The sequence below is a fragment of the Botrytis deweyae genome, assembly GCF_014898535.1.
Source record: "Botrytis deweyae strain B1 chromosome Unknown BDEW_028, whole genome shotgun sequence".
In the NCBI taxonomy this organism is placed as follows: Eukaryota; Fungi; Ascomycota; class Leotiomycetes; order Helotiales; family Sclerotiniaceae; genus Botrytis; species Botrytis deweyae.
The window spans coordinates 136,427-148,696 of record NW_024066235.1 but is presented as its reverse complement, the minus strand read 5'-3'; the positions used below and the strand labels follow the sequence as shown (position 1 = coordinate 148,696).

The 12,270-nt window shown below is 38.1% G+C and overlaps 2 protein-coding genes across 2 annotated transcripts; one reads left to right on the top strand and one right to left on the bottom strand.

Annotated features, from left to right (window-relative positions):
- Nucleotides 1–2,831: 2,831 nt before the first annotated feature.
- On the top strand, nucleotides 2,832–4,608 carry EAE98_009438 (uncharacterized protein). Its single transcript, XM_038957059.1, has 3 exons — nucleotides 2,832–3,331; nucleotides 3,385–3,813; nucleotides 3,902–4,608. Exons 1-3 carry the CDS (start codon nucleotides 3,060–3,062, stop codon nucleotides 4,263–4,265), a joined length of 1,065 nt encoding a protein of 354 aa, XP_038806532.1. The 5' UTR covers nucleotides 2,832–3,059; the 3' UTR covers nucleotides 4,266–4,608.
- A 3,516-nt stretch (nucleotides 4,609–8,124) lies between these two features.
- EAE98_009437 (uncharacterized protein) lies at nucleotides 8,125–12,270 on the bottom strand. Its single transcript, XM_038957058.1, has 3 exons — nucleotides 10,912–12,270; nucleotides 10,433–10,859; nucleotides 8,125–10,386 (listed from the first exon to the last, which is right to left on the bottom strand). Exons 1-3 carry the CDS (start codon nucleotides 10,975–10,977, stop codon nucleotides 8,600–8,602), a joined length of 2,280 nt encoding a protein of 759 aa, XP_038806531.1. The 5' UTR covers nucleotides 10,978–12,270; the 3' UTR covers nucleotides 8,125–8,599.

The following is a 12,270-nucleotide window of genomic DNA, read 5'->3' as shown; positions in this document are numbered from 1 at the left end:
ACGATTACATGGCATGAGCCATATTTACGGCTGTAATAAGAATCACGGATATTTCGGTCATACACATATACATATCAATGGAGTCTCATACAGTTATCTCGGATGAAATCGACAAGTGTGAGTGGACTGAGATGTTCTATGTACGGAGTAATGGGATCAATAAAGATGAATAAAAGACAAGAATCTCGGCCCAATGTACAATATATTATCTGGAATATGGAAACGGCACAGAAAGTGGCAGAGTAACAGAATATTAAAGTTAATTCTGCGATAAAGCACTCATATCTTCCCTTGGCAAAAGTGGAGGTTAATGTAGATAGGCATGCAATCAAAGAAACGGGATAGTTAATCTCCAGTTGCACTGATCGAAATTTGACTCTGAAATGATGAAGATATAGACGAAGAGATGATCGCGCTTCCAATTTCTAGTACAATGTGCATTAAGTAACATAACAGAACGCTTTCAAAAGCTCTCACTAAAAATTCCAATCCATATTTGAGCAGTGTGGAATGTCCGCGAGAGAATGAGGTTCAATACCGTGAACGGATCTCGACATTTGCATCCTAAAAGCCGAGAAAGGCCGCAATTCAAAATACACATAAACCAATCAAGCGCTACGTTAATTGTCTTTTAATCTTCTTACAAGTACAACGAAAAAAAGATGAAATCCAAATCTTGGTTGTAAAATGTGCTTTCGTACGTCGCGGAGTCTAGATTTTCATAATGTACTCCGAGCCTAAACCATTTCTAGTGGTTGATCCTTACAGTGACGAGTATTTTACCATCGACATTGTAGCATTGCCATGCAGAATTCGTATATGTCATTGTCGACGAAAACCTAGGTTGTGTGCAAAAATGCTACCCAGGATACCCCAATTCATAAAAAGTCTCGCTTCAACTTTTGACTGGCTGCGCCGTATACCTACTTAGACATCCGAGACATCATCGACTAGCGAACCTTATGATTAAGGTTGAGCTACGAGACATGTCAAAATCGATATCCAGCATCTCGGCTCGTGTGATGCAAGACTTTAAGATTAAAAATTATGCTCCGAGCTTCCTTTCGGTATTCAGCTGGCAATTTACCTCACAATAAATACTCGGTAAACTGTGCCACCAAATATCAAAATGCTTGGCACAAGGGTTGTTTATAAATAACAAATTAGAACTTGAGTTGCCTTGGAAAAGTGTGGAGTCCACGTTATGAGCCGTCCGGTAGCGTCTCTGGGGCGGCTGGACCACTTCGGCTATTCTGATTTACAGGCTAGCTCCGCTTCTAATTCGGCTCTTGGTTATTATTGGCTCAAGTGAAAACCGAGGAACGGCAAACATCTCGCTCAATTTGATTGTCCGTAAATATATAGACCGACAGCAAGTAACAAGGTTGAAGTGTTGCTTCACAATCCATACAATTTTTGTGTTATCAAGAAAGATACTTATCGCGATGGTTTTTGACTGCTCTTCATCCCATGAAGGGAGACGTATGGATCCGTCTGGAATATGTTTGTTTGCACTGGGAGTGAGAAGCAAGGGGGGCTCAGTGTGAGAATGGAATTTTTATCCAGTCGGCCAAAACGCGATAGATTTCCACCGAAGGCATTAGGTAGAGTCCTTGAGACGCTGCTTTGAAATCTACGAAGTATGTGTGTGATCTCGGAACACTGGTCAACCTCCGCATGATTGTACAAGTAGCATCATGCCTGTACTTACTAAGGAATTATACTTTATTGGATTGACCCAATTGAAAGTCTTGTTTGGATCTTCAGAAATGATTGGCCTTCACCCGATTCATGCTCAATGTTAATCCCATTCCCCGGTTATGCTTATGGCTGAATAGAGTGGAGGTAAAGGATTTCTCATCGATATTTCGATATTGTTCAAGAATCGAGTATTAGATCTCCATTCATCATTCAAATCGCATGCAAAATTCTCAAGGTGCGAGATATATCAGTATGTGGACTTGAAGGTCATGGCGTTTACCAACCCACTTTCTGCCCAAAGTCTGATCTCTTGGCAAGCTAGAAAATTTCTCCGACACATACGCTAAGCCATTATCAATGCGAGCAAGCAAATATCCTTGACTTATACGAGAATTGACCGTTCAATTTACAACTTCCCTCAGCACAACGTCAACATTGAAACATGTAACTTGCAAGAGATTGTTCCTAGAACGTCTCGGAAGGTCATTCAGCCTTGTTTGGAACCAGCTCGCTTGTTGGTAATGGAAAATAGAGAATCAGAATCAATCAATATTTGAGAGATTACGAAGTGATAGGCAGTTCACTAGGTAGCCTTCCCCGAGGAAATGATTGAAATATGTCAAAGTGGTTCTTTACAGAAAACGGTCCATGATTGTCAAGATACTCGACGATCAACGCCACATGGGTTGTTGGGAATGAATTGAAAGTATTGACTTCTTGGGATAGCCTGTCTTTCAGATGAACGAATCTTCAATTGGTAATACATGATATTCTAAGATTCAAGTGGACATGTTCTCAAAATTCCCTGTTAAAGTTCCCGGGGGATCTGCCTTCGGGGAAATCCCTACCCAAAGAGGGGGCTACCCAAGGCAATGGAAACGAAAGTTTACATGGCACCGGGATGGCAGAGGTGTAATAATGAAAAGAATCTGAATCCCAGAGATCTGGATATTCCTTGAGGTGAACTTTAAATCAAGGCCCAGAGCGTCGCTTCATCCTGGCCCCTGTTTCATAAAAATCTTCATAGGTATGGCATACGCCCAGAAACCAAACACTATGTGATTCCTGATTGTAATAGAGTTTTAGCTGATCTCTTTTGACATCTGGTCCCTGAATCGATCTCAAAGAAACTTCTACTTCGATTCAAGAACTATATACAAAGTAGTCTTAGACCTTGTATCACGACTTACAAACGACGTCCGTTACCCTGAGATAATCCTATTATATTACTGTCATTATCTCCTTTCGTTTCTACATTATTTCTTCGTTCTAGGCGTTCATTTGATTTCATTATTGCATTGAGCCCCACCCAGAGATGATCCAGCTTCGGTGAAGGCTTCACGACATCAATCATTATCATGCTCACATTACTCTCTTCAAATTATGTGGCCCACCCTACGACAAGCGCTGACTTAGCTATCGCATCGATTGCTTTTGGATGGACTCTTGGTTTTGGATGGTTAACAGCATGGACGGCATATAAGCAAACAAGACGAGTTCGACAACGTTATGGAATCACTCGAGTTCATACTCCATATGTAGTAATGATATGGTCTGAACTCGTCGTATGTCTGGCATTTGCAATCATATGTTGGCTTCATTTGTATGATGCTGAAATTGTCCCCCCAAGGTATATCTTCCAGCGTCCAATCAACCTGTTTATCGCCCTCTAATACAATGTAGTTTTGCATTCTTCTTCTGCATCCTCACTCTCTGGGCATTACAAGTTCAATTCCTCCTCCAGATTATAGTAAATCGAATCAGCATTCTCTTCACCGTCAAAAGGAAAGCACTTCATCTTAAGATTGCCGTCGCAGTGATCATCACACTTGTCAACATTTCGGTTTATTGCATTTGGATTCCGGCCAGACTACAAATTTCACAAAGATTTATTCACATCAATGATGTTTGGGATCGATGCGAGAAAAGTATCTATCTGTTGGTGGATGCATTATTGAACTTCTATTTTATGAAAACGGTATACAGCAAGCTTGTGGGCAATGGCTTGCAAAAATACAAGACCTTGATTAAGTTTAATGCTGTATTGGTGGTTTTTTCCTTGAGTATGGATGCGTTAATTATCGGAATGATGAGTTTGAAAAATTCTTTTGTGTAAGTCACCCCAGTCCTCAAGTATCCCGCATCTCTTGTCTCTTTCCCCTTCTCTCTCGTAAAGATTAAAAACTAACACCACAAATAGATACATGCAATTCCATCCTCTCGCCTACATCGTTAAACTCAACATCGAAATGTCCATGGCCGAATTAATTGCCAAAGTATCCGTTCTTCCCAACACCTATCTACCATCCAAGAATCGCATGGCCCTAAAGATCGGCATTCAAACCGATATTTCCATCAAACATGATGATGCAGATGATATGCAAACGTTAGAGTTAGCAGAAACAGTTAGTAGTCCAGCGCCAACGATCAGTAAAGAGTTTGATCATGGACGACCGGTGGTATTTGTAGGAGACGATTACGAGAATGATAGTGAGAGGGAAATGGTGAGGAAGAGGGGGGAGAGTGATGTGAGGATAAAAGGGGGGACTTGGCTAAGTGCCTAGTTAGTGGATGAGAAAAATGGGTTATGGGAATATCAAAAAATGCATTATTGTCAGAAATTTCATTACAGTAAAACACTGATTGAATGCAGTACCAGCAGTACCAGTATTCAGCCAGTTGGTCTCGATTAGATTTGAGACTGATCAACTGATTGCTTGCTATGATTTAAGCACCAACCATAACGCCCAAAGATAACGGGAAGCTCAGCAAACCACTAGTTACGAACAAGCATTTCCACGGACAACAAAAAGATCCGGTATGCTCGTTCCGGAATTCTCAAACACCATCGAAGTTCTCCTACTATGCGTCATGTTTTCCCTTTGCCACAGCACATACTACACGCTGAATATTTTCCGACAATTGATCAACAGCGCTATGAAGATGCAACTACAGCCTGTGTGGTAAAAGCTACCAGTGTAGCCTGAAATCTCTACGAAATTTACGAAAGCTTAATTTTAAGCGCACCTCCAGTGATTTCGCGAACAATGAACGGTTTCGAAATCTACATGTTGATTTATGAATGTCTCAAAATTCTCCGATTGGAAGCACGGGATAGGATTTGTATTTTGGGGGGGGATGATTGCGTGTACCGGTATTCCTGGAGATATTTTTCATTAAGACATTTCAGATATGTTTATATTTGATAATACACGAGTATATATACATCTATCTTTATACTACTATACAAACATCTTTCTAGAATTTTCATTCTTAACCTCAAAAAGCGATAGATTTAATTTGAATACATTATATTACACTTATTTCTATACCTACTCCTTGATACCTTAATACTTAAACAAACCACAAGCGACCCGAAGCGATCTTAAGTAATCGAGAAGAATTATAATAGTTCGAACTAGTGAGTTTACCGAGGCTGACATCAGTTAGAATTCTTTAACCTGTATTAGTATATCTAGTATACAAACTTCTTAAATCAGCTCCGAGTAAGATTCATCGCATTCAATCCTATATACTGTAAATGTTCCCTTACTCAGAACCCCAGTCAGAAATTCCGTAAGTGTTTTAAAATAAAGATAATTATTTATAACTTATATATTAGATTCCAATTAAGCAACCCTCTATCTACTCATTTAACAATTAATGATTTAAAAAAGAAAGAAAGAAAAAATACTATAATAACCCTCAATATCAATTAAAGTTTCTTTGTCTCAGTAAGAATATATTTAAGTACTTAGAATATACTCAAGTACTCTATAATATCTATATATCTACCTACTTACTTACTTACTCATCTACTTATTCACCTACTCATATAAACAAATAAAAATAAAAACTCATATATAAAAGCTAACTCCTCAATTCCAGTAATCAATAATATATAGGTTCGAATTCTATCTAAACAATTCATCTATTCAATTGTAGAATCACTATACGATATAGAAAATACGTATAGAGTAGGTAGATTATTCGTATTAAGTATAGTGCGTATTGTATTGAAAGCTATATATAATCTAGTTGACTATATTAATCAGAATGATTACCTAATACGCCTAATGCGTTTAGCCTGCTTTCTGATATCAAGGATTAAGTTTTGATATCTTATTATTTATATAAATAGCTTAAATTAATTTAAGTTAATATAATATAATTCAATCTAGTCTAATACGAAATTATAATACTTGATTCAAGTCTACCTAGCCTACTTGGAATAAGTTAATAATAGAATAAAATAATAACGGAATATAAAATCTAATCTTGTAATACTTTGCCTTAAAAGAATTGCGAGAGCAGGGTACAATTTATTCTTAGAATCTATAATTATAGAATCGGGAGCAAAGTGTTCGTAGAGCGCTCCTATATACTTGTGAGGGCGCACGTACCCTCTTGGCACGTGACCGGCTACACTAGCCGTTTTAGCTAGCTTTTCAAGTATAAGTTGGAAGCTTCGCTTTCAACTTCCTTTTAGCTCTTCATTAATAACTATATTATTCAATGACAACTCTTCTTTCGTTTCCAGATTCCTCACAATACTAGCTATATATACGTGATCGTATACGTGCGTATGTATACATGTGAGTAATCGTAACTACGATTGGGTGCGATCCGTAACAAATCTAATCTAAAATCCAATAAATAAATTTCCTCATTTACTCATTTACTCAGATATTCTTACAAAAAATAAATCTCTCTATAATATATCAAATATACAAATGTATATAATCTACTATAAAAAACCATAAGTATTCTAAACCTCTACTCTTTATTATATATAAATCAATTATAAATTAATTATAATCTATTATTTAATTATTATATAGTTTATTAAACATCTATATATATCTACTTATCTCATTTATAATAATATCTCAATTATAAAAAAATAATCTATAAACGATCTATAAATGAATAATTTCTTCAAGCTTTTTTATTTTATATACATACCTAGGTAAATTATTTATAAAACATACTCATCATCTACTCTCGAATATAATATAATATCGATATAATATAAAACCAACTACAAATTCTAGAATTACTTACTTACTCAACTACTTATAAAGATTTCTTTAGATTTTTTATTTTAATAAAATACTTAATAAATACATAATAAATAATCTATGACTATCTATCTATCTTATCTATCTTATTTATAAAACCAATTATCTACTCTATAGATACTTACTATATGATCTAATTATTATATCATCCCCCTCTCCTTTCTATTCTTCTTTCTATTCTTCTTTATCTCTTTTCTTTTCTATTATTTTTTTATTTGATTTTTAATTCCTAATTTCTAATTCCTAATTCCTAATACCTAATATCTAACTCCTAACCTTAATCTCTCCAACTAATTACTATCCAAATAAATAATCTCTATTCCTTATCAATCTACTCTACTCTACTCTCTTCTTTCCACCCCACCCCTCTTCCTGTCACGGTGTAGATACACATAACCAATAAATAAATAAGCTGGGCCCTATTGGGTTAACTAACATATGAAAATTCTATATATCTTCACTCTAGAAAATTCTGTATTGTAACTTTTCGAGCTGTATCTTAGTTTATATTCTATACCTATTATTATTATTATTAGTACTGTTTATGATATATTCCTGATCTTGCCAGTTGTCCTATAATACTTTCTTAATTTCAAATTTATACATATACATATATATATATCTAATAAAACATCCAAAACTCAAACTCAAACCCACTCCCAAACTCAAACTCAAACTCAAATCCAATCCCCATCTACTAACAAAATCTCCCCTTAACTTCTCTCTCTATTTCTATCCTATCCTATTCTTCCTATCCTTTCTATCCTTTCTATCCTTCCTATCCTTTCTATCCTTTCATTCCCCTCAATCCCCTCAATCCCCTCAATCCCTAATCTATACCTCCATTCCTCATTCCCCTAACCCTCTAAATCCTATTCCCACTTCCCACTCCTTCCCACTCCTTCCCACTCCTTCCCACTCCTTCCCACTCCTTCCCACTCCTTCCCACTCCTTCCCACTCCTCACTCCTCACTCCAAACTTCAGACTTCAGACTTCAAACTTCAGACTTCAGACTTTTATATCTATTTATCTATTCTATTTCCCTATCTATCTCTCTCCCTACCTCGATATACCTAACACCTAATACCTAACACCTAATACTATCATCTCATCTTATTTCATTCCCCTCATTCCCCTCATTCCCCTCATTCCCCTCATTCCCCTCAATCCCCTTAACATCTCAAAATTTATCTCAATACAAGAAAAGTTTTCTTCAAATTCAAAACCTCTCTCTCTAACCACTAGATTAAATCCACCCTAGTAATAGTAACTCAAGAGATACTCCAAAAAAGAATAGTCAAAGAAACGAAACAAAAAAGATCCAATCAAGGTATCCCGAAGTTATTTTATCTTTCAAATTAGGTATCTCATAGGTATCTATCTATCTATCTAGTATCCACCTCACCTCATTTCGAAACCATCAATCGTTCCGCCGCTTCCAATTCAGTAATTCTTCATTACTATCATCAATCCACCAATTCGTATAAACATCCCCAATTCATCTCTCACAGATATGATACCACCCCACGAGCGGTAGATTTCCTACCATACACACAAGTGGTATATAAATCTATTTTTCCTCATATTCCCTTCCTCATCTCCTCCTTTCAAATATCTTCATAAAGAACGTAAGTGAATAAATATAACCCTCCTTCCTATAAACACCAAAGAACCACCTCAAAACACCACCAAATATGTAATTCATCCCTGTCAAAAGTTAAACACCCCCTATCAGCATTTCGCTTTAAATATACATTCCAATCCAGATTGAACGCCCTTTCTCAATTCTTCAAATCCCTTAAATTCAAAACACCTCTCATCTATAACCTCCCCATGGTGCAGATCCCGATTCCGATCCAGATTCCGAGCCATGTCTTTGATGAACTTGATTTTGATTCGTTCTTGGATCTGGATTAAATTCACCAACTTCCGTAGCCGCTCTTCTAGGAGGAGAAATAGATCCCATTTCCTCATCTCCATAATCTTCATTTCGATTTCCATGAGATCTCATTTGTTCTGGTCCCGTAGTCGCAGCCCTTGGAATAGGCTCCGTTAAATTCCTAACTCGAGGTGGACTCGATGTGCCCGTACCGAAATCGAAACCATGTTGGTGTTGTTCTTCTTGTTCGACTGGTGATGCTAATGTTGGGTTGATGGAATGGGGATTGAATGGTTTATACCCAGCTGGATTTGCTGATGGCGGACTTCGTGTATTTTGCCCATACCCTTGACCCATATTTGAAGGAGCTGGAGAAGCACGTCCATTGTTTTGGAGAGCTGGGTCGAATGGTGTTCTACGACTGAAATCAGGTCCAGGTGCTGGTGATGAACGTCCTTGTTGATTGTAGTTGAATGGTGGTCTTGGACCACCGTACTCAGACCCAGGAGCTGGAGATGATCTTCCTTGATCATTATAGAAATTGAATGGTGGTCTTGGTCCTCCAAATTCTGACCCTGGAGCTGGTGAAGGTCGACCTTGATTTTGAAGTGCTGGATTGAATGGTGTTTGTCTTCCATATTCTGATCCATATTCTGATGCTGGAGACATCATACGATTTTGAGGATTTTGCATAGCAGGATCGAATGGTGTACGTCTTCCAATTGATGGAGCTGGGCCAGGACCCATAGGTGTATGCGATCGAGGAATTGGTCTTCCATAAGAATCCATTGTATTTTGTCTTTGTGGTCCTGGAAATCCAGGTGTATTTCGTCCATCAGCATAAGAAAATGGACTTGCTGTAAATCCACGATCACCCATTGCAGATGGCATTCTTGGTGGACCTTGAGGAGGACCTTGTGGTGGACCACGTTGCCATTGGCTACCTTGAGATCCTCCAGTATTGGTTCTTTGTGGAGCAGGGAATGGCATATCCGTATCAAGTGGTGGTAAGTCCGGTACTCTTCCCATATCACCTGCATTACCCATAAGAGGAGCATTTGAAGCATAACTTGACCCTGTAACAGATCTTCCAGGTAATGGTCGTTTTTGATCCAATTTCTCAAGTTCGAAACTGGCTGTTTGTGGAAGATTACTACTTGGTGTACCTGGTCGTGATGTATACTGTGGTAAGGTTGTCATTGTATCTGCTCTATTGAGAACAGGCATATCCGGGAGTTTATCGTCTTCTTTCGAATCGAAAAGTGCTGGAATAGTAGCTTGACGTCCAGAAACTTTCTCTCCTTTCTTTACTGCCTTTTGTTCTGCTTTGGTTCGTTTTCTTTCCTCCTCCTCAATAGCCTTGTTGACCTTGGCACTGACAATCTTTGTCAAACGTTCGTTAATCTTTCGCTCGCAATAGCCTGTAAGTCCACCATCGTGATTTGGAATATAATGCCATAAGAACAGTAAATAGAACAAGATTGCGAGAATAAGACTTAATGCGGAAAAGATCCAAATGACAAGTGTGAAGATCATACCAGACAAGATAACTGCTTGTTGATGTTCTTGTTCTGCAAGGATTCCAACCTTCTTGAAAAAGGTTAAGAGGGCGTCTCCAACATCATTGGATTCAGTAGGATCGAGTTTTGCATGAAACACTGAGTATAGAGTTAATGCGTTGATGACTTGACGAGGTCCCTGACAGAATACAACACGAATCCAAGCTAGAAATGTTAGTAATGAAAATATAGGGGTCCTTTTGCGACGTACATTGAAAAGCGAAATATGTAAATAGCGCAACATATTCGGTTCCCTTTTTAGATTTTGTCAATTCGGCAAAGACCAAGAATCTTCTCCAACCTCGACCAGTCTGTCCCATTTTAATACTTTCAAGTCGAACAGCAAGATTGTCCAAATAACTTTCGGCAACAGCTCCTCGTCGCATAACTCTCCACGCTCGTAAATGTTCGAATCCAATATTAATCCAAGAAGCAATGATACATCCAGAAAAGATCCATTTCGAAACTTTGAGAGGAATGATTGGTTGAATTTCCCCAGACCATCGATTGAAAGCTAAAAGGTTAACGGCGGTAAAAGTATCTACACCATAAACGGCGGTAGAGATGACCAAAGAAATCCAAAGATATGCATATGCGAAAGGAGTGAGACAGGATGTGGATTTAAAATCGTTAAGACTCTGTGAATAATAATTAGTATATTCCTATTCCCAACGACATTCCAAACCTTACAATAAAGTCCCATTTCTGCTCAGGACGTAGGTCGTCTTTGTTCACACGTCTTGAAAAAATCCCCATATTTGAAATAGTAGAGGGTATATCTTTTAATTAAATTCGTTTGGCTCTGCCACGATGACAATGGATATAATGTCGAAGCACCTGGCTAGAAAAGAAGGAATTGTAACCTTGAAGGTTTTGTTGGATATTTCGCAATGAGTGAGTCTCTTCGATATAATGAATGTAGAGTTGTATTTGATGCACTTGTCGTTCTCCGCCTGCGAAGTATCGACTTGTGCAGGTTAAGTGAGGGTGATGTACAATTGATATGTCGAGTAAGTATTCATGTACTTGGTCGTATGAATGATATCAATCGAGGACGGATATGAAAAAGGTAAGACAACGATTAGTCTTGGATGGTAATGGTCGAATGAACGGGTAACGGGTACAAACGTCAACGACAGTAGGATTGTGGATATACGTTTTCGGGTCGACCGTGGCTTAAAGCTGAGCAAGGAAGCACAATAGAAAAGGTAAAGAGTGGCCGTTTCTATTGTTGAATCATATTTTGTTGATCTGTGACAAATTCACGAGAAAGTGGAAATGAATGCGAATGCGACAAGAATATTCACTATTCATGCGATTTAAATTGAACCAGGCCAATTGACGGTATCAAAATCTTCTCAATTGAAGATTAAATTGACATTGCTTGACTTGACTGATACAATTGAAAGAGAAATTGTTGTTTCCTTTTGGTGAGATGTCTTCCTGATTGTGTTACTCTGAAGCGCGCGGGTTTGATCGTCCTTCGACAGGTACCTCGAAATTGGTATGGGTCGTTAGGAATTGGTCGGAAGTTGGCGGTCGGAATTGAGTTGCTTTCCTTTCTTCAGTCAAGGAAAAATTGCGGTACAAATGTGATTGTAGAGATAAAATCGTGATATTAAAAAGAATGACAAAATTGCAATCAAGAACGAATGTTGAGTGAGTGTGTGTGTGTGTACAACTCTGGTTCCTTTCTCTCTCTCTCGAATTATCCAACGTGTAAGATATTGAATTGTGGCAAAGTCCAGCTTCGATTCCAATGATCTTATTCTGGAGGATTCTGAGCTCGGATGTCTGTTTTATAAGTAGAAATGGAGGGTTTGATGGGATGAAGAGAGGTAGGAGTTGCGAAAGAAGTGATGAACAAAAGTCGAGAGAGATGTTCGTACGAGCGTGGTATGAGCGTTTGAGCGTTTGAGCGTTTGAAGATCTCTTTGCCCAGGAAAAGATTGAGGTGAGGGTGGAAGTGAAGGAAGTAAGTGGTGGATAGTGAATGAATGAATGAAAGAATGGATCGATGATTGATGATTGAAGAGTGGAGTGCAATGT

Bases quoted from the DNA above. Each gene is read 5' to 3' on its own strand.
- EAE98_009438 (XM_038957059.1), top strand. From the start codon at position 3,060: ATGCTCACATTACTCTCTTCAAATTATGTGGCCCACCCTACGACAAGC. The intron at 3,332-3,384 runs GTATATCTTCCA...AATACAATGTAG, and splicing joins GCTGAAATTGTCCCCCCAAG to TTTTGCATTCTTCTTCTGCA. The intron at 3,814-3,901 runs GTAAGTCACCCC...CACCACAAATAG, and splicing joins AGTTTGAAAAATTCTTTTGT to ATACATGCAATTCCATCCTC.
- EAE98_009437 (XM_038957058.1), bottom strand. From the start codon at position 10,977: ATGGGGATTTTTTCAAGACGTGTGAACAAAGACGACCTACGTCCTGAG. The intron at 10,860-10,911 runs GTAAGGTTTGGA...TATTATTCACAG, and splicing joins AGCAGAAATGGGACTTTATT to AGTCTTAACGATTTTAAATC. The intron at 10,387-10,432 runs GTACGTCGCAAA...TAACATTTCTAG, and splicing joins TACATATTTCGCTTTTCAAT to CTTGGATTCGTGTTGTATTC.